The sequence below is a fragment of the Oryctolagus cuniculus genome, chromosome 12 (assembly GCF_964237555.1).
Source record: "Oryctolagus cuniculus chromosome 12, mOryCun1.1, whole genome shotgun sequence".
NCBI classification, from domain to species: Eukaryota; Metazoa; Chordata; class Mammalia; order Lagomorpha; family Leporidae; genus Oryctolagus; species Oryctolagus cuniculus.
Window position 1 is genome coordinate 58440692 of NC_091443.1, and position 25732 is coordinate 58466423.

At 36.7% G+C, this 25732-nt stretch overlaps 1 protein-coding gene across 6 annotated transcripts in view; it reads right to left on the bottom strand.

The window, feature by feature from the left end:
• Positions 1-13758, bottom strand: part of DPH6 (diphthamine biosynthesis 6) — a 232300-nt gene extending 218542 nt beyond the window's left edge. For 5 of the 6 annotated variants that reach the window (XM_002717996.5, XM_051822558.2, XM_051822559.2 and 2 more), the window contains exons 1-3: positions 13516-13758; positions 10508-10602; positions 5033-5226 (exon numbers count right to left, since the gene is read on the bottom strand). In XM_002717996.5, the coding sequence (XP_002718042.1) occupies positions 5033-5226; positions 10508-10602; positions 13516-13538 (312 nt within the window). In that variant the 5' untranslated portion in view covers positions 13539-13758. The remainder of the gene's footprint in view (positions 1-5032; positions 5227-10507; positions 10603-13515) is intronic. The other variant, XM_070053968.1, reaches the window with a different exon arrangement.
• Positions 13759-25732: the final 11974 nt, after the last annotated feature.

The following is a 25732-nucleotide window of genomic DNA, read 5'->3' on the forward strand; positions in this document are numbered from 1 at the left end:
CATATCTCTGACAGAAGGAGAAAATGCTGTCTTCTGTCAACCACCTTCATCTTAGGCTTTATTCTATTAAGACCAATAAAAGTTAACAAAACCACCCCTGATCCTCTCTGTATGGCCAGAACAATGCCATGTTATGACCTCCTTTCACCTGGATTGCCTGTCTATCCCTTAACCATCAATGGGATCAAGCACATGCCACTGCTCAGTAGTGAGTTGTGACAGGGATGCAGGAGAAGCAACCTTCATGTTCAGTACAGCACTATTTTGACATTTCAGTATACCAAGCATAAAGATACAATCATAAAAGTTAACAGAGAGGAAAAACAAGTCACCTAAAAAGGAACAAACAATGCATCAGCATCAGTAAAAAGTTAGAGCACCACGAAACTATGCTTTCAATGATTTGAGGAAAAATTACTTTCATCCTAAAATTTAAAATTCAACCAATGTGTCAATAAAATGTGAGGACAGAGGACGAACACATTGAAAATATAAGGATTTGAAATTAATGCTCTCTAAGGCAGTTTCTTAAAGACAGATTCCATTGAGATGGGAATAAACCAAGAACAAGGAAGACATCAGATCCAGAAATAGGTACTTCCAACTTAGTAGAGAAAGAAAACACTAATTCTTAAATATATTTTCTATAGAAATCGGGAGCTTACATGTAACTTTCAGTAATGATTATATTTAAGTGACTTAAAAGACAATACGCAGAGAATCTGAAAAATTACTATATTTTTAGGATTTAATACTGGTTATCAATATGCCAATTAAACCAGGAGATAACCAAGGTTACATTTCAACATTAAAGAAATTCTAAAGAATAAAGATTAGCTGCAAGAAAACCAGATAGTTTGCAAACGTAATATACCTATCCATAACTGTCATAGTCACCTGGTAATCTATAAGACACAAGGTTTATTACATCTATAGGCTTTCATAACATCTACAAAATAGATAAGGAACTTACAACTCTGTAAATTCTTTCATTTTCCTACTTCAACAACTAGTAAATCCTATTCTTTCCAAAAAGAAACATCTTTTACTCAAAAATTTGCTCTAATATTTGGAGGAGAACAGAGTTACAAACACAAAAGACTGACATATATGAAAGTCACAAAACTGCAATCTATTATAAAGGTTTTAAATGGAAGTAAACTTAAATGCTTTCAAAAGCCAGTAACATTCAAAGGATTAAAAATGCAGTTCTATCTTTTCTTAGAACAAGAAAACACTAACTTGAGAAATTATAGCTTTTCTATCTTCATTTTTTACCATAATTATTCAAGTGTTAATCAGAATATGTAAGGCCTCTATTGGAATCATTGTACCAGTACTTCATAAATGGACTTAACCATAAAGCTTTAATTATATAATCTTTTCAATAAAAGCAATATATTTCTGATATTTATGTCCTTAAAATATCCTATAGTAAAATTAATATTTCTATACAGAAAAGAGAAACTATTTGGTCCCAGACAACTTGATAACATCTCTTTCAACTATAGTTATAATTATCATGTATGAACTTCCAAAGCAGAAGTTGTCAAGATTTAACATTAGCATTAATTTATGTCATAACTGACGGTTACTATAAAGATAATGGCAAAGCATTCATTTCTCCAAAGACAGTATGGATCAAAAGGGAAATTTCTTCTTAATTACTACTAATCTACCCATTTTTAATTAAATTGATTACTAATTTAATATGTATCCCTTTTTTGGAAGGCTTTATTATCATAGAATTTCTCCAGAATTATCAAGTTCATGATTTTTAAGCAATGCAATTATTCCTAGTGGGAGTCTCATTGTTCTGTAACATTGATTTATATTAAAATCTTAATGTCTAGTTTCCATGTACTCTGAAAAAGAAAATTTGAAAATGCAAGATTTGCACTGAGTACTTCACATCTCAAGGTGAACACTGTCAAGAATGTAACTGTACCATTACAGAGACAATCATTAAAGGTGGAGCTTTTTTATGCATTTTTCTGTATTAGACAACCAAAATAGTTGTTTTTAACATTTATCTTCCCAGAGGAAAGAAACCAAATACCAGTGATTTTCTCAAAAAAGTAACTACTTCTTATACTATCCACAATAAAAACAGTAAATTATCGATTTACTCTAAGCATTTTCCATATCCAATAAGAAAATTGAAAATGCTCTGACCTACACATTAATAACTAATGTAATCACACATATTTGAAAAGAATTTAAATGCTTTATATATTTTTCAAACAAATTTTAATTCTTATGAAGCATTGTGATCAGATTCAAATTTACAGTACAGCAATGAAACAGCTATTTAACAGCAGGAACATTTCTTGACATAATTCATGACACAATTTCTGCAAAGGCTGAACTTCTTTGAAAAGAAAGAAAAGGAAATTCAATGTCCATAGCCTAAGAAGGGGATGTTAGAGCATCTGGGAAATATTGGCTAAAATTCCTTATTTTATCAGATATACCTTCAAAGAGTTGACTGTGGGGTTGGCGCTATGGCGTAGCAGGTAAAGCGCCATATAGGTGCTAGTTCGATCCCAGCTGCTCCACGTCTGATCCAGCTCTCTGCTATGGTCTGGGAAAGCTGTAGAAGATGGCTCAAGTCCTTGGACTCCTGCACTGGCTTGGGGGACCTGGAGGAGGCTCCAGGCTCCTGGCTTCAGATCAGCACAGCTCTGACGGTTGAGGACAACTGGGGAGTGAACCAGTGAATGGAAGAACTTTCTCTCTCTCTCCCTCTGCCTCTCCTTCTCTTTCTGTGTAACTCTGACTTTGAAATAAACAGGGGCCGGCACTGTGGTGCAGCAGGTTAAAGCCCTGGCCTGAAGCACCGGCATCCCATATGGGTGCCAGTTCTAGTCCTGGCTGCTTCACTTCCTACCCAGCTCTCTGCTATGGCCTGGGAAAGCAGTGGAAGATGGCCCAACTCCTTGGGCCCCTGCATCCACATGGGAGACCCAGAAGAAGCTCCTGGCTCCCAGCTTCAGATCGGCTCAGCTATGCGTGTTGCGGCTATCCAGGGAGTGAACCAGTGGATGGAAGAACTCTCTCTCTGTCTCTACCTCTTTCTGTAACTCTGTCTTTCACATAAATATAAAATAAATCTTTAAAAATAAATAAATACATCTTTTTTAAAAAAAGAGTTGATTGTAGCTCACTCAATGGCAATTCACATTTAAAAGAATACTGAACTATAAGCAAGTATTTGATTATCAATGAAAATGAACAGGTTATTGCTCAATATAAAATCATCTCTATTAACATTTACTATGTATAGTACCTATTAAATATATGAGTCCCCAACAAGTACACAATGGCTGCCGAATTCTCACAAAGTATAAATTCATACCTCTTCCATCAGATGTAAGCAAGGCTCACTCTCTCAATGTCTTTAGATCTACTTACTTTGCACCTTATCAGGAAGATAAGCATTATCTTATCAGGAAGATTAAGCATTATAGACAGTTAAGAAGTTTTTTAAAAAATTTTATTTATTTACTTGAGAGGCAAAGTTAAAGACAGAGAGAGGGAGGAACAGAGAGAAAGGTCTTCCATCCGCTGGCTCACTTACCAAATGGTTGCATGGCTGCAGCTGGGCCATTCCGAAGCCAAGAGTCAGAAGCTTCTTCCGGGTCTCCCATGGGGATGCAGGGGCCCAAGTACTTAGGCCACCTAATACTGCTTTCCCAGGCACATTAGCAGGGAACAGGATCAGAAACAGATCAGCTGGTAGTCGAACTGGTGCTCTTATGGGATGCTGGCACTGAGGGCAGATGCTTAACCTAGTACCCCACAGTAGCAGCCCCATTAGTATTTTGTTTTTAAAATATATTTATTTATTTGAAAGTCACATTTATAGAAAGGAGGAGAGTGAGAGTGAGAGAGTGAGAGAGAGAGTGAGAGAGAGAGAGTGAGAGAGTGAGAGTGAGAGTGAGAGTGAGAGAGTGAGAGAGTGAGAGAGTGAGAGAGTCTTCCATCTGCTGGTTCACTTCCCAAATGGTCGCAACGGCCAGGGCTCTATCAGACCAAAGACAGGAGTCATCCAGGGCTCCCACATAGTACAGGGGCCTAAGCACTGGGTCTATATGCCGGGGCTTTTCCCAAGGATGTTAGCATGGAACTGGGTAGGAAGTGGAACAGATAGGACAGGAACAAGTGTTCATGTGAGATGCTGCCATCGCAGCTGGCAGATTTACTTGCTATACCACATCATGGGCTGCTCTAGAAGTACTTACTTAAAAAAAAAAAAAAAAAAAAAGATAGGGGTTGTTGGGGGAGAGGTATTTAATGTAGCATTTAGGATGCCCAAATTAGAATATTTGATCAATAGTCTGGAATTCAATCCAGGTCTCCTCTATGAGGGTGAGGGACTTAAGTACTTGAGCCATTACTTGGTACATCCCAGGGTGCACGGTAGCAGGAAGCTGAAATCAGTGGTGGAGCCTAACTTGAACCAAGGCATTCTAACATGAAATGCACACATCTCAAGTCATGTCTTAACTGCTATGCCAAAAGCCTGCTCCTTAAAGTCTTTTTTTATATATATATATTTGGTTGAATAAGAGTTATAGAGAAGGAGAGATGGAGGCAAAGACAGAGAGAAGGATAGATCTTCCATTGCTGTTTCACCCTCCAAATGGCCAACAGCCAGGACTGGGCCAGGTTAAAGCCATGAGCCAGGAGCTTCATCTGGGTCTCCCATGTGGGTGTAGAGTCCCGAGGACTGTCTAAGGCACATCAGCAGAGAGTTCACTTGGAAGTGGAGGAGCCTGGACTTCACCAAACAGGATGTTGGTGCTACAGGCAGCAGCCTTAGCTGCTACATCATAGCATCAGCCTTGAAAATCTTATTTTTAAACACATTTAATACATTAAACATATTTAATATGTAATGGCAAACTAACAGTTTGGGTTTTGTTTCTTCTATCCAAAAGATTAAAAAAAAAAGAATTGTTAGGCTACTAATAATATTACTAATTCAGTAAATGTAAATTAAACATTAAAATTGGTTCATTATGCATACCTTAACAAGTTTCAAAAGCTCATAGAGATCTTCAACCTCATCACCTTCACATTTGGTATATACTAGTTCTGTGTCCAAGCTTCTTCCTCTGATGGTCCGGCGATAGAGGGGAAGAGCCATAGCTTCTGCATATAAGTCAATGGCATGATGACCCACAGTCTGATACATGTAGCTATCCAGTTCATCGGACTCCACTGCAATGATTAAAATGGTAAGAAGCAGTAAAATGTTGTGAAAGGAAAAAATGGATTTGAAAGCCCATCTAGGTTTTACTACTCAAAGAAGAGTCAACATAACTTAAGAGCTTACTATACTTTAGCTCTCTGCAATTATGCAAATAGTTGCATCAGTTCAAGTCAGCTCTAATATCTCTACAGCTAATTGCAATTACATATAAATCTTCAAAACTAATATGCAACAAACATTTAAAGAGAATAATGTATTCAACAAATTTTGACTTCAAATATAGATTTTATTGCATATTTTTCCAAATATTTTAAAGTTATTCAAAAAGTGATCTAGACTAGTATAAAAAATTATTAATGAAATAGCTACTTATTAATAAGTAGCAAAGCCTTGTAAGAAAAAATGTAGATGATCTCGGAATATTGTACATTTAGAACCTCAACAAAACTTAAAAACATACATAAATTCAATGCTGCTAGAGCAGTTATAAATGTGTACAGAGGGGCCGGCACTGTGGCTCAGCAAGTTAAGCCACTGACTGGTGTGCCAGCATCCCTTAAAGGCACCAGCTTGAGTCCTGGCTGCTCCACTTCTGATCTAGCTCGCTTGTTAATGCCTCTAGGAAAGCAGCAGAAGATGGCTCACATCCTTGGGCCCCTATACCTGCATGGGAGACCCAGATGAAGCTCCCAGCCCTAGCTATAATGGCTATTTGGGGAATGAACCAGCAGGTGGAAGACTGCTCTCTCTGACTCTTCCTCTCTCTCTGTAATTCTTTCAAATAAAATAAGTAAATCTTTTTAAAAAATGTCTAGAGAAACACACTAACTTAAGCTAATCAGTAACACAATCACTGGTTATCACAAGATTCCACAAATATGCATAAAATATTCAAAACACATGAATTAACTACAAAATATATAAGAATAACCACTTGATCTTGTAACTATCTTTTTTAAAAGAATCATGGATATATAAAAAGATCATATGCAAAGGTATTAATCAAAACATTATTTAACACAGATTAAAATTAAGAGCAGGCATGGGCCTAGCAGATACAGGATGGAAAAAGGATTTCATATCAACTAAGTTTTTAACTTGAAGATTAACAATGCTAAATAAGTATGTTTGCTGTATTTCTTACTAGTTCAATATACTTTCAGGTTCTCCAGTTACAGGACACAGTACGAACTATTAAACTTATCTATTCACAGAACAATTACATTTCCTGGAAGTAAAATACATTACAAAGAAGACATAATGCTATTGTAGAATAACATTTAATGACATAAAAAGTGGTCACAATATATTAAGGTAAAGAAAAGGTTACAAAAGAATTTGTTTGACATACACATGCAGATGAGATATATGTATACACTAATATATGTCAAGCAAGTCCAGGCTTTCCACTAAATCTGAAAATATCCCACCAAAAAATAATGAAAAATTATAGTGTAAGGTTCACTTCAACAATCAAAACCATCACCATACGCCATCCTATTTTGGCTTACAAGGTTTCTGAACCCACATATTAATTTGATACCCACATTATAAACCTGTTCATGCCAGACCCTGAGGATCTCTAAAGGAAATAGAGACATGGCAAAATAGAAACCTTCCTTCCTTTCTTTACCTCAAAGTTATACTAGATCTATAAATACATTGTTTTAAAGGATACTGATACATTGAACCAATCTGTTACTAGAAGTTTGAATTTCTCAGCAAGAAACATCCTATGTTAGTGTAATAATAATTAAAACAGTTTACTGGCTTCAAAACCTAGAAGATAATTTTCCTTTAATGCTCCATTTAGTCCTAACTATGATGTAATTTTTATTACTGGAAGCTACATAATAACAATGGTGTGAGAGCAAATAAAACCCAAAGGCTCCACTGTCGCCTGAAGCACCTCAATTAACAGGCCACGAAAGTTCCTACTGCAAATTTAAAGAGATGGTTTTGTGAATTTTATGACAGATTCACATTACCCTCATTGATGGGAATAAATTTCTTTCCAGGCTACCCACTGAAAATCCAATGCTGTGAATTCACTATAACCAAGTTTGTTCTACATTCTAACTATCTCTAAGAGTCATTCCTCACTGAGGTCCTTACACCACATTTGGGGGGGGGCGGGGAGGTAGGAAAGAAGCTATTCCAGGAATCATTCAATAATTCCAACTTCCTGTTGACTTTAAATCTAATTAGTTAAATCCTCTCAATCTACTAACAGCCATCAACTCTTTCGTGCAACATCCACAGACTGCAGCTTTTTCCAGCTTTTTACTTCATATTATTATTTTCTAATTTGTTTCTCTTTTTATTCTGTCCATCAATGACCTAGAAAAAGGAAAATGGGGACAGGGGCACCACCACAAGGCTTCAAAGGACCAAGGGTATAAACCAGTCCATTCCACTTTCTCTGAGATAACATCTCTAGGCAGGATAAAAGGCTGGAATATAGTTATATGTTCTCAATTTGTTTCCAGACTTCTCCAGGGCCTTTCTGTCCAGCTTTTCCTAACAAACGAAGGCAAAGCAAGCGAAACCAAGGCCACACCGAAGATAGCTCCTTCGATTTTCCGGAAAAAGCACTTTCCATCAAAGTTGAACAGCAGTTTTTGAACTCACTCCTTTTAAATGATCTGCACGTGATGTTCTCCAAATAGCCTGTGGAACCACACTCAGGTGGTTTTAGCCTAGAAATTAGAAGAGGGGGCACACTCTTCTCCCACTACATGCTCTTCCACCAGCCAGCACTAGCAAATTCGAGGTGACACTGACAGCTTCTCTGGCACAGGAGCCTCTGCTGGGCAGAGTCAGGGTGAAAGCTTAGAATCACCAGCAGACATGGCGTCTGGGGCAGGGGGAGGGAGGGACACGCCACCGCACCACACCATGCCCTCAGGCAGGGAGCACAGACTCCCACCTGTGCCTCAGCCCAGAGTGCAGCCATCTTCCCATTCCCCCTACTGCTCGCAGAGGATCCTGGGGTGCGCAGCCCAGTTCTCCCAGGTGCCGATGCTGGGACTTGTGTAAAGTCTTGGGCACACCCTTTACATTATTCTTATTCCATTTACTATTGAATTTTTTATTACCAACACTGTTCTAAATAAATGTCTCCTTTCCCTGAAAGGTATAATTTAAACTCATGTTTCCTTGTCATTTTACCATCGGAGCAGTGAAACCATGAGCACATGCAAAATTACACGAGTACAATCATGACTCTGTACAAGGTAAATATAGTAATTCATGTAGAAAATCTGAAGAGAAGAAACTCCAAGAAGGAAGTTATTATTACACATATTTATATATACATATCACATATGTACTACATATAATATAAACAACTTTTTTAAATACTAATATATCTGGAGATGGAAAGCTTAAAAGACTCACTTCCCTGATTGGCCACAAACAATAAGGGAATTTCTTTAGTTTGGTAACAGCTTAAACCTGAAAGGAGACTCTACTTCTTTTATAATATAGAAACTACAGTGCAGTTCCCACTTACCCTCAAAAAGCCTTACTAAAATGAGAATTAGAAAGTCATTCCAAAAAAAAAAAAAAACCTCCGTTCTAAAACATCAGCCATGAACGGTATACCAGCACAAAATCCTAGAGTGGGTATGTGTCCTGGCCCTCCACAGGAATTGCTGTACCTCTGAAATCAAACACTTCTAACCTCTATCTTCTGACATTACTTCCAGTAACGCTTGGTTCTTAACCATAGAAGAAAAGAAAATTCAAATATATGGCTGAAATAACATCTCACTACTCCAGGGTTAATTCAAGTCAGTTCATATTCATCTGTCTTCCAATAAACTTTGAGTAAACTTCTATTAGAGGCATAGAGCTATCCCAAGAACTAAGGTGCAGTTAAAGGAAGATAGAAGATATGACCTCTCCTCTCAAGCTTAAATCAATCTATTCAGGGGATATAAAATAAGAATAAGATGAATAGAAAGCAATTATACAATGATATAAAAATACAAATACAGTAGACAGGCATCCCTGATAAAAGAAAAAAAGGGAGCATGGAAGGGAGGGAGGGACAAAAAGGAAGGAATATAAGGCTTGATTCCCAATCAATTAAATTTACAGAATACCCACTTCATGCCAGCAACTAGGTTAATGTCTTTACATATCCCATCCATTGAATTCATCCTAAACTAACAGTAAAATAAAAGCATGGATTCCAGAAAAAAAGTTAAGTGAAAGGGATAATTATAAGATCTTACTATGGCCAGCATTGTGGCACAGAAGATTAAGCCACAACGCCACCATTCCATATGCGCACCAGTTCAAGTCCTGGTTGCTCCATTTCTGATTCAGCTCCCTGCTAATGTGCCTGGGAAAGCAGAAGAAAGACAAGCTGAATTCTAAGCTGCTGGCTTCCGGTTGGACAAGCCCCAGCTGTGGCAACCATTCCGGGAGTGAATCAGTGGATGAACGATCTCTCTCCCTTTCTTTCTCACCCCCTCTTTCTGTCACCATGATTATTTCAAATAAATAAGTAAATTTTTTTTAAAAAACAGATATTACTATAAGAATCACATGCAGCCGTAACATATCAGATTAGACAACTACTAATCTTTTCTTACTATTAGATTTTAGCAATTATAAATTAGAACAAAACTGTACGAAAAGAAAATCAGTTAAAGAACCATATATATATATAATTTTTAAAACTTTTAATTGGGGAAATTTAATTGGGGAGAAAATTGGAACAAGTAGTCCACCTAGATTTATGGATTTGTGGATGTCCTTGTTCACACAAATGAAAAGTGAAATGTATTCATTACGCTTCTCTCAAGTCCCACTTTGACAAAGAAGGTTGCTAAGCTGCATTATTCTAATAAGATTCATATATTACCACTTCCATATATGTCTCACTTCTCAAGTTCTCCGAGGTATGAAGACTCTATCTTTAATCTCCCTGTATAGCACCTGTAACATTTAGAGATGTGGTGTGGTGCAATGGGAGGGTTCCAATCTCTGCTCTGCAGGATTATGCTAGCTATTTTACTTTGTACAATTATAAAATTCTGAGCTCAGCATCCCTATCTTGTAATAGATTAATAATCTCTCTCTAGTAGGAGTCGTTATGAGAACTAATAATATGCAAGTAAAAACATTTAATGTCCAGTTCCATAAAGAATCTAGTATGTAATAGGTACCAAATATAAACTGGTTTTTTCTACCTTTGCCTAATGCATACATAGTATACAATTATGAAGTTAGAGTTTCAGTCATTTAGAGAACTTTCCAATAGAGGCAAACACTTACCTTCCTTACCAGCTGGTCTTAGATTTGCTAAAGCAACAATCTGATGCCCCGCAGCAATGCACTGCATCATATTGTAACAGCTGTCCTTCCCACCACTAAAAAAAAGGTCAATACATGACAGAAAAAGAGATATCAGGTTACTGACCATAATTCGACAAAGAATCACTAGCTATCAAAATAGAACACATTATTTACTCAGCTTGCCAGTATATATAAGAGACTGTTTCATAATTAGAATGCAAACCGTTGACTTTTCTTTCTAAGTCATAAGCACACTGAGAAAATGGATCTGAATGTCAAAGGTTGCTGTTCTTAAGAGACATGAAAGAACGTGCTTTTATAACAAAGAATGTTCTAAACAAAACATGATCACTTTAGGGTGTGATAAAGGCTTTGCTTAATATATAAAGGGCTATTTCTATCCTAAATATGTATTACATATACTCCTAAGATGAAACTATATAAAACAGGTAGAAAAACATCCATTCTATCCCACTAACTAGCTGTTGGTTATTGTCACCAATTAAAGGGTCAAGTTAAAGATCTGAATTCCAATCTAATAACAAAATTTGATATTCTTGGAGAGATCAAATTCTATAGAAATAAACAGCAAAACGCTCAATCACACTAACAAAGTTAAACATTAGTACTATCAGTACTTTAGCTATCATTCCTTCTTTTCATTCCTTCTCAAGGGGAGGAAGAGGGCAAGAGGCAAAGTGAAATATACAAAATCCCATACTCCCTCTCTTCAGATTTGAATATTCCCCTAAGTAAGTCTTCTACAATTTTTTAGATTGAATCTCACTAGTCTAAAACTCCAGGACAAAAATATTTTTTAAATTCTTTTGACTATCAAAGTTTAAAGGGTATGCATCCATAATCAGTACATAGTCTTACTCTTTATCTCAAAATACTCCAACATTTCATGTATGAATTTAAAGTAGCATTTCCAAAATTGTGTTCTTTGTCCAACAAACTGTTGAGTACTGTTGAGAAAGATTTTCAAGGTCAACCAATCTTGAGAAATGCTGAGTACCTTTATCTCCTCTTGGTATTCCATGAGTTGCATACATATTATTTTAAGTGCAAGGTCCTACACAGAAGAGTCTTAGCTCCCAACTCTGGGAATGTAAAGGAAGCTACTCAGTATGATTGAGATTATATACTTTACTATAAAATTGTGGAAAAAATGACCTACCTAGATAATCCTAAAGGTGTTATTTAACTATAAAATTCAATGACTTACTTATAAATTAGGAAACTAATGTTCTGTCAAACAATATGAAAGAATCTTGGATTCCCTTATTCTCTAAAACACACAGTATATCATCCTTCATTGTTACACACACACAAATTGCAAATTTGCTATGTACATTTTAAAATACACTTTTCACACATATGTGAAGAACTTGAAAAGTTCATGGAAAAGATATACTATGAAAAACCTATGCATTGATGTAAAAAAATTGCACCAAAATAACTTACATTTTAATTCCATTTCCATGTACTTTTTGATGTGCCCCTAATATACACACATACATACACATAATTATACATGATAGATGTATATAACACATAGGCATGTATATCATATGCATATGCTTATGCATTCATACTTACAGCTAAACCTCCTAACATGTATACAGTTCTTACTGTTTGCAAGAATTTACTAACAATGCCCTTAAGTAAATTGCTTTATTATGAAAGTAATATTTGCACATTACCAAAGATTGTAATGGATTACTCCAATCTTCTTCTCCCCTCCCCTCTAATACTTCTATGTCTTTAGCTAGTATGTGTTACTGTAGTCATTAAACTTCTGGCAAACTGAATCTGTATGGGAATTACTCATTTCCTGGGCTACTTTTAATTCTTATCTGTCTAGACCAAAGGAAAACCACAATGGTCAAAGCTTAATCATTCTCTTTACAGAAGAAATTTACTGAATAACTAATTATTGTGACATTATAGACCAATATCTTAAAACGGCATCGAAGCAGAAGGAACTGGGATATTCTAATCACTACAGAAGGGATTCGAAGGACTAACAAGAGTCCTAAATAGGTCAATAATGTCAACAACTGTATACCATCTAGGGCATTAAATTACAATGCTTATGAAATCTCCAATGTGCTAACAAAAGTAAAGGAATCATTTTTATCTCAAGAGACAACACAGGACCAAACCTCATGAAACAAAGTATTTAAGTAGTCCAAACCCCCTAACATGGCTAGTGGATTCCTTTTTGCCTCGAGTACAGTATCATTTAAAGTGGCCTGTTTTAGGTATGTCAGTCACAAGCCTAATTCTTTAGAAACCCAAATAAAATGAACTACTATAGATTTCAAATTCCTTTTGGAAAATGGCATATGTTACTAAAAGGTCACCCTCCAAAAAGTAACAGCAACTGGAGCTAGCATAAAAGTTAAAATTCTGTCTCCACTACGATGGAAAAGATCCCTTCACTGGACTTGAGTCCCAAGGAAAAACACACGGCTCCATAAACAATCCACATCGGTCCTGCGCTGATAAGGGAGGGAACGAATGCAATCAGCAACAGCCTGAAGACCTGGCGGACCGAAAGGAACTAAAAAGGGCCAATAAAGGGTGGAGAAGGGAGAGGAAGCACGTGCTGGATAAGTGCAGTTAATTTTAGCTCTTAAACTTCACGCTCACGGGAGCATTTAAAAATTCGACAACCAGCCGCACCAGAGTAATTAAACAACGCTTCCGGTTATGGGACCCAGGCCTCAGTTGCTCCCCAGGTGAATCCAGGTTTGAGGGCCAGAAAAATCACAGAGGCAGCGACTGACAGGAGCGCGAACCCGCGGAACAGCGGGAGTCGGACAATAGCCGGAGGACTCCGCCTCTTCCTGTAGCCCGGAAGAGCTACAGAGCCCCCGACTGGCTTCGGGAGAGACACCCTCTCTTTCGGCGCCAGGGGTGGCAGGAATGGGAAGAGAGGGTGGCCGGGGAGGAGGCAGGCGGCTCTGGCGCACAGTTACCTGATCAGAGCCGCGACCCTCATGCTGGGCGCAGTGCGCGTGCGTACGTGCGGCGGGCGCGGACGTCGGCCGTGGTGTATCCGCCCCGCTCGCTGGACGCTCTGTGGGGCCTTGTCCGGGTGTTCGCTCCACCGCCTGTCTCGGACCGTCGCTGCGGCACCTACGGCTGCCTGCGGGAGAATTGGGCGCGGAGGGAACGGCACTTGGGCGCCGTGTCCCTGAGGCAGGGGTGGTGACCCGGAAAAGAATACATTTAGGCGCGACCTAGCCACCTAAGTGAGGGCACTGAAGCTACCGGAGGAAGGGCAAGGCCCGCGTCTCCAGGCCCGCCCCGGTGCCTCGGGATTTGCTTTGATAAGAGGGTGTTCTAAGTCTCCACGGTTTCTGGAGAGAGCAAGTTTACCCTTCCTTCCTTCCGAAGAAAATTCCTACACATCTTAGCTTTTTCACTTGTATCTCCTCTGGCCTCCCACCTTTAAGGTTCAGAGATGAAATCCAGCCTCGAAGGGCTGTGGTAATTTTTTTTTTAAGATGATGATGATGATTTGAAAAGCAGAGTTGACGGGGGAGATAGAGTCTTTTCACTCCCCAAATGGCCGCAGTGAACTTGGTCGAGCAGAAGCCAGGAGCCTAGAACTCCGTCAGGGTCCCCCACATACATGGTAGAGGCGCAAGGCCTTGGGACATCCTCTGCTGTGTTCACAGGCGAATCAACAGCCCTGACTCCAGCTGGCACTGAGACACGGGATACCTGTGGTGGCTTAACGCACTGCACCGCAGCACCAGGCCCTGTAGTAGCACAAACATAGAAACTAGGAAATCTTTGCAGAAAGGAAACCCAGCTTCTGATTCTATTTACCAAATACAAATTTATATGATCCTTTCAAATATCAGGTACTGTTTTAGGCTCTTTGAGTATAGGCGTGAATAAAACAAAGACCATTACCCCTCATGGAGTGAGGAAAAGACAACATACATTTTAAAATCATATGGTATGGGCCGGCGCCGTGGCTCACTAGGCTAATCCTCCGCCTTGCGGCGCCGGCACACCGGGTTCTAGTCCCGGTTGGGGCGCCGGATTCTGTCCCGGTTGCCCCTCTTCCAGGCCTGCTCCAAAGGAAGACCTTTCTCTCTGTCTCTCTCTCTCTCTCTCTCTCTCTCGCTGTCCACTCTGCCTGTCAAAAAATAAAAATAAAAAATAAAAAACCATATGGTATGTTACAAAGTGCTATGAGTAAAAGTTGAGATTAAGGAGAATCAGGAGAAAGTTAGAAAGGCAAATTGCACATTTAAATAGTGTCACATTGGAGCTGACTTGAGGGAGAGTTGGCTATGTGTATAACTTAAGGCAGAAAGATAAAACGTGGCTGAAAATTGTGGGCATGCTGCATGTTTGTGGAAAAGCAAGGTGGGGTTATTGTGGCTGGAGCAGAATAAATAAGTTAGTGGGAAATGAGGTTAGAGTGATGGAGGGGAAAGACCATTGCAGCCTTTTCAACAAAGGTGTGACTTAAAACCTTAAAAAGGAGTGTTAAGAACATATCTATCAGAAAGATACTGCAGTAATCCAGGAGGGAGACGATGGGGCCTACAACTGTGATAGTGAATTTTGTAAGAACTGTGAGGATTGCAGCTCTGTTATGAAGATAGAGCCAATAAAATTAGGCAAGCATTAGATATGGTATATGAAAGAGAAAGCTATGAAAGATGATGCCTGTGTCATGAACAAAATAAGTAAATATATATAAGGAATTTAGCATCATTCCAAGTGCAGGGTAAGCATTCATTTTTATTATGCTATGTTTTCATCAGCTCCAGTACTCAGTAGGAGTAACTAGATCAGTGATAGTCTTCCTACAAATGTTAGCATCTAAAACCATGTGGTTTTAAAATTTTGCAATTACAGACATTTAGAAAATGAGTTAACTTGGCAGTCTAATTAGGGATTTAGAACAAATGCATTAAACATTTAAAAGAGCATATGTTGAAAGTAACAAACTGCAATAAGTATGGCTAGAGCCCTATGAGTAGAACCTTCAAAGTAAGGACTAGAATAAGGATATGACATGGAAAATGCACACAGTAGAACAGAAGAAAATGGACTTTCCAAATAAGCAGCAAGACAGGAATGAGTGTTGTATGTTGTACAACAATGGAGAGACGACCAGATGAATTGTGAGGGTATATTATAGAAAGCCTAAAATAAGTTGTGTGGATGGGATGAGGACATGGAAAGCCAAAATCAGGAGTTTCAATACTAAAAAGTTTAATCTGGTTTGCTATTAATTTTTTTCCAGAAGATTGTATAAATTAGCAATTATTAACATGGTAAGACATTTTGATGAAGTAGACTAGAGCATTCCCAAAGAATCTTGTATTTTCCAGCAATGAGTATCTCTTCCTTGCTAACAAAGCTGCATCCTCAGGACTCTGACATTATTTTTTGTTTCATCTAATAACTGGGCTTGAAAGGTCCATTTTAAGACATCCTTTACAAACAAGCTTATTACTATGTGTATATCCTGAGCTAAGCTGTATGTTAGGAAATATATTGAGACCATTCTCTCATGACCACCCATTCTTTAGCTTGATATTGTTGATCTCCCCCTGAATTGATCCTAGCATCTTTGTATTAGATATCTCTCCTCCAGGTCCTTCTTGCCCCTTGAAAAATATTTCTTAGTGCCTATTCCCTCCTCTTAAAAGCCTTCCACCTAAATTTTGTCAACCAGTGCATTTTTCTTGTTGTCTAATGTTGGCTAATGGCTACATGTGTTATCTCTTAACATTTGTGGGGGACAACAGTGTGGCATCATGATTTAAACCTGGACTTCTAAAACAATATCCCATAGAAGAGTGCCAATTCTTAGAGTCTTGGCTGTTCCACTTGGTATCCAACATTCTTCTAATGAGCTTGTGAAAGCAGCAGATCATGGCCCAACTAGCTGGGTCCTTGCCACCCACATGGAAGACCCTAATGATATTCCAAATAAATGGAGTTCTAGGCTTTGGCCTGGTCCAGCCCTGGCTATTGTGACCATCTGGGGAGTGAACCAGCATGTGGAAGGTTCTTTCTCTCTCTCCATCTCTCTCTCCTTGTCACTCTGCCTTTCAAAGAAATAAATATTTTTTTAAAAATTGTGTATGCTCACATGGTGGCCTTTATCTCATTTTTAGCATGCAAAGCTCTGTGCTTGAGGGTCCCATCAAGATCAGCATATAAATGATAGGCTCAATCTGTTTTAGATAGATAGATATATTTGTATTTATGAAATTAGAATATAACAGGTTATAACCATCAAAGTTATTTGTAGATTCACACATGTTCTTGGATAACTTTTTAAAGTAAGTGACCAAAATGAGAACAATTCTGAAACCTGAGAAAGTCCTATTATAATTCTCTTGGAAACTAAAGATTAGACTCTGCACTAACTTTCTCCATTGAGGATTTTAAATCATTCTCATCACATTATATGGGTGTCATTTTCTTTTGCTGAAACTTGAAAATAGATTACATTCTTCAAGAAGTAGAGGCCAAGACAGGGTAAGATGTGTAAGAGATTGGAGAAGATGTCTGTGGAGGCTAAAGGAAGAAGGAGGAGAAGACAGGGAGACTCAGATTAGAATGTGAATTGAAACCTGTGAAAACAGAAAGAGAAAGAAGAAAGATAGAAAGAGATGTAGTTTGCACTGCAATTCTGTGTTAGAACAATGGAGAGTTCTGAGTTAAAATTTTCCATTGAAGGAATTCCAAATTTGGCAGGACTATCTCAGTGTTAGTTATCAGTCATTATCTTAGAGCAGCACAGGGAAAGCTTGGTCTGGTACAAACTCAGTGGTTCAAACTCCAAAAATAGAGTCCCTAGAGACTATTAGCTAACAATGCGTGTGGTAGAGTTCCTCCATGATTTCCATAAATGCTTCTTTCTAAGGATAACTTAGAAAAAGGGAATTAAGAAAAAAAAAACTATAGTCCTTATCATTGAAATTGATCTTGGGTCCCACTGGCACTCATCCTGTCCTCCACTATTTATTGCACACTACCCTTGCAACTATCACTTTAGTAGATGTTGTTGACTTACTTGGTTGTATTATCCTTTCTTGCTGGCCCTTGAGTACAGAGAACTAATAGTGCCCTACTACTATATATGGTTTGTAGTTAAATAGATCAATGCTCTGTCCTCTTGGAAAACAGAAAAACCTTTCAAGACCAGGCCCTTACCCTTGCTCAACCCAGAGTTGTGTGAGGTAAAGCCTGGAGTTCCTCAGTAGGTCTTTGGGAGTGATTGTAAGTAGGGCTGTTCTTGTAAAAGGCCTAAATTTTCCAATTAAAATATGCAGACAGGCTGAATGGATTAAAGAATAGGACCCATTTAAGAAACACCTCACCAACAAAGATACACAGGCTAAAAGTGAGAGGATGGAAAAAGATATTCCATGAAAATGAAAATAAAAGTTATCATGAGTGGACATCCTAAAATCAGACAAAATAGACAAAAAATGTTAAAAGAGACAAAAAGGATATTATGTAATAATTAATGATTAAAGGATCAGTTCAACAGGAACTGATAGAACTGTAGTAGTAAATACTAGAGTTATAAATCAATAATATAGACTCTCCCAACAAACAAAAACCCAAGACCAGATGACTTTACTGCTGAATTCTACCAAACGTTTAAAGAATAAATAATAAAATTCTTAAACTATTCAAAATAATTGAAAGGGGAGAAATCTTCCAAAACTCTTTCTATAAGGCTAGTATCATCTTAATTCCAAACCCAGAAAAAGATTGAATAGTGAAAAAGAACTATAGACCAATATTCAACAAAATAATAGCTAACCAAATCCAAAAACACATCAAAAAGGTCCTCAGATCAGGTAGGATTTAACACTGGGACGCTGAGATGGTTCAACATACACAAATTAATAAATGTGATAGATAAAATTAACAAAATGAAGAATATAAACCATATGTTTATCTCAGTAAATGCAGAGAAAGCATTTGATAAAATACAACATCTTTTCATGATAAAAACCTTAAGCAATTTCAGTATAGAAGGAACATAGCTCAACACAATCAAAGCAGTATATGATAAACCCACAGCCAGCATTCTATTGAATGGGGGAAAAGTGGAAACATTCCCACTAAGATCCGGAACCAGACAAGGATTCCACTTTTAACATATCTATTCAATATAGTTCTGGAAGTTTTAGCCAAAACCATTAGGCAAGAAAAAGAAATCAAAGAGTCACAAATGGGAGAGCAATTCAAATTATCCCTGTTTGCAGATGATATGATTCTATACATCGAAGAACCAAAAGACTCCACTAAAAGACTATCGGAACTCATAAGAGAGTTTGGCAAAGCTGCAGGATATAAAATCAACACACAAAAATGCCATAGCTGAGAAAGAACATGTAACATCAGTCCCATTCACAATAGCTACACAAAAGAAACTTAATTACCTTGGGATATATTTAACCAAGAATGTAAAAAACCTCTACAATAAAATTACAAAATATTTAGGAAAGAAATAGAAGATGACACAAAAATGTGGGGAAACCATCCATAATCATAGATTGAAAGAATTAATACCATCAAAATGTCTATACTACACAAAGCATTCTGCAAATTCAATACATTTCAAAATACTAAGGATATTCTTCTTATATAGAGAAAAAAAATGATCCTAAATCATACGAAAACACAAGACACCCCAAATATCTAAAGCAATCTTAAAACTATTCTGGAGGCATCACAATAACAGATTTCAAGATGCATTACAGGGCAAGTATAATCAAAACTAAACTTTGACAAATAAGCTAAAAATCACTCACTCAAGAAAACATAGTCTTTTCAACAAATGGTGTTGGGATAATTGGATCTCTACATGCAGAAGTATGAAGCAAGACCCCTACCTTACACCTTAAACAAATGTCACCTCACACTGGATCACGGATCTAACCCTAAGACTTGAAACCACCAAATTACTAAAGGAAAACCTAGAGGAAACACTGCAAGACATTGACATAAGCAAGGACTTCTAGGATGAAACCTCCGAAAGACAGGCAATAAAAGCAAAAATAGACAAATAGAATTATATCAAGTTAATGAGCTTCTGCACAGCAAAAGAAACACTCAGACAGGATGGGAAAAATATTTGCAAACTATACAGCTGATAAAGGATTAATCTCCAGAATATATAAGGAGCTCAATAATCTCAACAATAAGAAAATAAACAATGCAGTTAAGTAATGAGATAAGGCTGTGTACAGGTGCCTTCTGGAAGATGAAATATGAATAGCCAATATGTACATGAAAAGATGTGAGGGAGAAGGGGAGGGAATATCATTATATCCTAGAATTGTATTTACAAATCGCATTGAATCAAATCGCTAAGCAAAATTTTAAGAAAAGAAAAGATGTTCAGGATCACTAGCCATAAGGAAAGTGCAAATAAAAACTACAATGAAGTTATACCTCACACCAGTTAGACGGCTCTCATCTAAAATCCAAAAATAATAAATGCTGGCAATGATGTGGAGAAAAAGATAATGTAAGACTCTACTGGTAGGAATGTAAAGTAGTGCAACTATTATGGAAGACAATATGGAGATTGCTCAGAAATCCAAAAATAGATCTACCATATGACCCAGTCATCCCACTCCTGAGAATTTACTCAAAGTATACGAAATCACATAAGAAAAAGTTACCTTTTATCACATGTTTATAGCAGCTGAATTCATAATAGCTAAGATATGACATCAGTGCAGATGTTCATCACCTGATTCCTAGATAAAGGAAATGTGATACACACACACTCTAGAATACTACTCAGCCCTTAAAAAGATGAAATCCTGTCTTGCAACAAAATGTTTGCACTTGGAGACCTTTAGGCTTTGTGAAATAAGACAATCTCAAACATACAAATATCATATGTTTTATCTGATATGTGATAGCTAATTTATAAAGTATAGAAAAATTATGTATATGAGTGAAATTGATATTTTGAGATTTGATTATTGCTTACAGCCCTTGTCTATAATCCTGAAGAACAGTGGTCTTTCTACTTGTTGAATTCTTTATTTAGCAGAGGATTATATTTGTGATTATAAAGTAAATTGAAAGCATATTATCTAAAAAATAAGAGAGAAGGGAGGAGGGAGGGTGGGGGAAGAAAGGAGGGTGGAAAGTATTGTTATGTTCTTAAAACTACATGCATGAAATACATGAGATCTGTTCTCTGTATAAATTCATAAATTTATAATTTAAAAAATAGTGTCGTTCTTGCCTTTACCTTTTGGCTCCCAGATCCATGTATTCTACTAGAGACACAGTGACATAAAGTGGTCTCTGCTTTGATGCCTATACTATAACCTGAGGGATAGTACAGCATTCTTGCAAATTATTTTCTCTGAACTGGTGATTTAGCTGTGACCTCAATAATCTGTTTCAGTATTCTGTGAGGTCAGCTTCACCTAAAGTATATAGTATATGATATAAAAAATTAAATCCCATGGAGATGGCCTATTCCTATGCCTCCTTTTCTGTAAAATGGGTTTTCTTGTAGATGTTCTGCTGAATGGATTTCATGCCCACTAGAGGCATTCTGCTAACTGAGGCTATGCATATAAAAAAATCCGGTTCTAGTACCATCACTGTGCTCAATTAAGGAAGAAGAAGCCTAGATAAGCAGTGGGGTGACATGAAGTTTACAACTGGATCTAAAGGTAGGGTGGATGAAGTCAGTCAGCTGTGTCTCCACATCAGGTATTTTTAAGGGGAGATCTGAGTGAGACATCTCTATGGCTGCTCCAACAAGAGAAACTCACAAAATCAGAAAATCAGGAGCATGTATGAGTATATTTCTTGTTTCATATTTTGTGCTGCCGGACTAAGAAATATAAAATGAAGAGTTAAGTCAAACTATGAACTGTATTTAAAGAAGAGACAGTCTAAATTTGTGAACATCTAAATTATAAATAGGAGTAGTCCTGAGGGAAGGGTTTAATTCACTTCCCCAAAAACATACTAATTTTGAACATCATAACATACTAATATTGAATCATAGAAAAATATTTCTTTTTAAATTTTTATTTATTTGAAAGAGAGAGAAAGAGATCTTTCATCTGTTGATTAACTCCCCAAATGCCCACAATAGCTGAAGCTGAGCTAGGCCAGAACCCAGAGCCAGGAACTGGAACTCAATCAGGGTCTCCCACATGGTTGGCAAGGATGCAAGTGTTTCAGTAATCACTGGTACTTCAATATTAACATATTAGCAGGAAGCTGGAATAGAAAGTGAAGCTGGGACTTGAACCCAGGCACTTTAATATGAGATGAGGGCATCACATCTTAACACTGTGCCAAACCACTGTGCTCCCTGGAAGACTGTTTCCAAGAAGACCCACAAATTAAAAGGGGAAATTTACTTTAAACCAGTAATATCAATTTACATATGTAATTTGCTCAAATTTCAAGAATATTAGGTTAAGAAGATCTGTATATGCATGGTTTTTTGCAAAGATATTGTAAATGTAACTCTCTGCCTCTCCTCTCTCTGTGAAACTCTGACTTTCAAATAAAATAAATAAATCTTTTTTAAAAAGTCTTTAAGAAAAAGAAAATTATATTTTAGTTAACTCTATTTTGAAGATTGGAAACTGATTATTAGCATTTTAACCCCTGTGTAAACCAAATAAAACATATTTGTTTATGTGTTAATTATGTAATTTAAAGAGCAATCTTTACTAATGCAGCTCACTAATATTTGTTGAACCTGTTATCTGTTCACTTATAAAATGTTTAAATTCATATACCTTTTCCTACAAAATATTTTGTGCTTACATATATGCAAAAATATATAAGAATTCCAATGGACATCATCAAGGCAGACACTTTGTATTATTCAGTTCTAGAACAGTCCTGGCATACAGTAAGTACTTATTGTTTATTTGGTGAAAAAATACATAATCTAAATGTTTATCAACAGAACTGGTTAATTACATTATGATGTCTCAACACAACAAAATACTGTGTAACAGTCAAACAAAAATGAAAAATTTTCCAAGGCATCTTGTCAAATGGAAAAAGCAAGTTGCAGAAGATGTTTCCATTTGTATGAAAGCAAAATTAGATGTATATGATATGCAAAAATATGTAAGTAGATGTTAACTCTAGAAAGTTGTATACTATGCTGTTATAATGATTCTTTTGAAGAGAGGTCCAAGGGACTTCTATTTTTTACTTTATATATATCTGTGTTTGACTATTTTAGAAGATTACATATACATTATTTGTATATTTAAAAAGACTAAATATTAAGTCCTATTAATAAATAAGTTCATACAAAACAATCTTGTGGTATTTTTAAGCAATCAGGTTAGCAACTATTAAGAAAAAAAAAGCTAATGAGGATAGAGAACAAAGTTCGCAAGAATACGGGAGAAAGGAATAACCTCTTGCTTAATTTCTGCAGAAGTGAATACAACTTTGGTAACAAACATTAAATCTTTAATGTGCTGTAAGCATTCCCATTCTGTGATTTGTTCCTTCTATAACTCATATTAAGTTTTAATTTCTCAATGTGGTAGTATCAGGAGATGGAGCCTTTGGCAGGTAATTAGGTCATGGGAGTACTACCTCATGAATGGAGTAATGTCTTTCTTTTTTTTTTTTTGGACAGGCAGGATGGACAGTGAGAGAGAGACAGAGAGAAATGTCTTCCTTTTCCATTGGTGCACCCCCCCAATGGCTTTCTTAAGTGAATAGATTTTGCAGATGTGAGTTAGGTCTCACAGGGCTAGATTAGTTGCTGCAAGAGCATGTTACAGAGTGAGACCATCCCATGTGCTAGCTGTTTCCTCTTGTGTTTTTCTTCCATGAATTGATGCAGCACTGTTCTTTTTTTTTTTCCACAAGAAGCTGAGCAGATGTTGATACATGGATCTTAAACAGCCCTGCCTTCAGAACTGTGATCTAAATAAACCTCTTTTCATTATAATTTACTCAACATCAGTAGTTTGTTATAGCAACACAAAATGAACTGTAAAATATATTTCTAGGGATTTATCTTGAGGCAATAATCAGAAATAGTACAGATGTAAACAACAGAATATTTCTTGAAATGTGTATAATATTTAATAATAGAAAACAAGCTGAGTATCCATAATTAAGGAATTGGCTTAAAAAATGCACCATGTTATGTCCAGGCAGTGAATGTACCATAGTATACCCATACAGCAAAAAGATAATGTGATCTTTATACAGGGTGATTTATACCTGTAATTATTAGCATGTAAATATAACCATGGAATGTAATATGATTTCATTAGCATCCAAAAATACACACACATCCTCTCTATATAGCCATGTATATGGAAGACAGGCCAGGACTGTAGTTAAACACTATGGAGTCAGACTTCCTAAAGTTAAATGTGAACTTTGCCATTCACTAAGCTTTGTAATGTGAGACAATTTACTGAAACTTTCTTTTCTTTAGATTTGTAAACTGTAAAATGGGATAAAAATATCATCTGACTCACAGTTGTAAGAATTAAGTTGTCAATTTTAACAGCATATCAACTACTATTTTACATATAACAAGAGGTCTGGAAAAATGCATCTATATGTTGATGGTGCTTATCTCTGATGGTGACATTGATTCATTTTTGTTTGTTTTGAGCACTTATGCATTTGTTTCTATATCATTTGGTTTTTCTGAAGTGAACTTATATTCTCTTTGTAAAGACAGTAGGTGACAGTTGGAAGAATGGATGAGTGGTAAGAAGAAAGGGAGGAAAACAGGGAGTGATTGGGGAAAAGAAGTAGGATACCTGACTGTTTCAGGCTGGTCCCATAGGTAGACAATATATTGATAAAGTTATAGAAAATACAGCGTGTCATCTTCACTTCCATAATTTCAAAAATTCCAATGTACCATTTCATAAATCAGCATGGAGGGCACTGATGGAAGATACATGCAAATTCGTGGAAAACTTCTTAATAAATCAGGATATATATATCAGATCATTCTTTTTCCAGTAGAAAAATTTAAATTGGAAATAAATTCCTTCACCAAAACCTTCCTTGATAAATTAGAACCATAATGAGATACCAATACACACTTAACAGAACACCTAAAGTTAAAAATAAAGATAGCACCAAGTGTTGACAAGGATATGGAGCAAATGGAATTCTATTCTCTAATAATGAGATTGAAAAACGATATGGTTTCTTTATCCAACAGTAAAATTACGCATATATTACCTTATGATCTGACTATTTTATTCCTATTTACTTAAGAAATGAACACATGTGTCCATATTAAAAATGTGCATGTGAATGTTCACTGCAGCATTATTCATAAAAGTTAAAAATATAAAGCTATCCAAATCTTCATCAACCAATGAAAAGGTATAAATAAAAATTATGTTATATTCTTACCCATGGAATATTGCTGAGAAATACACGCAGCAGCATGGATGACTTTTGAAAACATACTATAAGAAAGAAGTCAAAACTAGTAGTGATGGACACCAGATCAGCATTGCTTAGGACAAAAGATGAAGGAGACCTTCAAGGGCAAGCAGACTGGGGAAACTTTCTAGGGTAAGGGAACTATTCTAAACTTTGATAGTAATACATTCAAAGTGGTGAATTTTATTATATACCATTAATATCTTAGTTAACAAAATAGTTGTTTGGTGAGGATGAAGTTGGTGTTTTATTATCTGGTAAATGGTATCATTCCATCACTTCCCTTTCTCAATATCGTCATTTGTTCTGTGGGAATTAAGCTTTGAAGGAGACTAGAGTATTGACATTCATTAGGAAGAACATACTTTTACTTTAATTCTTTTTGTAAACAATGAGTGTTCTAGAATTTCTATATCAAAGATATTTAAAGAGTGGCTTTCTAATTAAAAATGGAGGCAAGGGGACCTGTCTTAAAACTTTGTATATTGAGCACTCTCTTAATTGTGTTTTTATTTGCTGGGAGGTTTGGAGATTACAGGGAACCTTAAAATACAGAGTTTCCCAGATCATCTTAATTGGCACTCACATTTTCTTCTTTTTTCTTTATTAATTTTCATTATATTTGGAAGGGAGGCAAAAAGGGTGGGAGACAGGGAGGGAAGGAGGAGGGAGGGAGGAAGGGAGGAAGGAGGGAGAGATAGATCCATTCACTGGCCCACTCCCCAAATGCCTGCAATA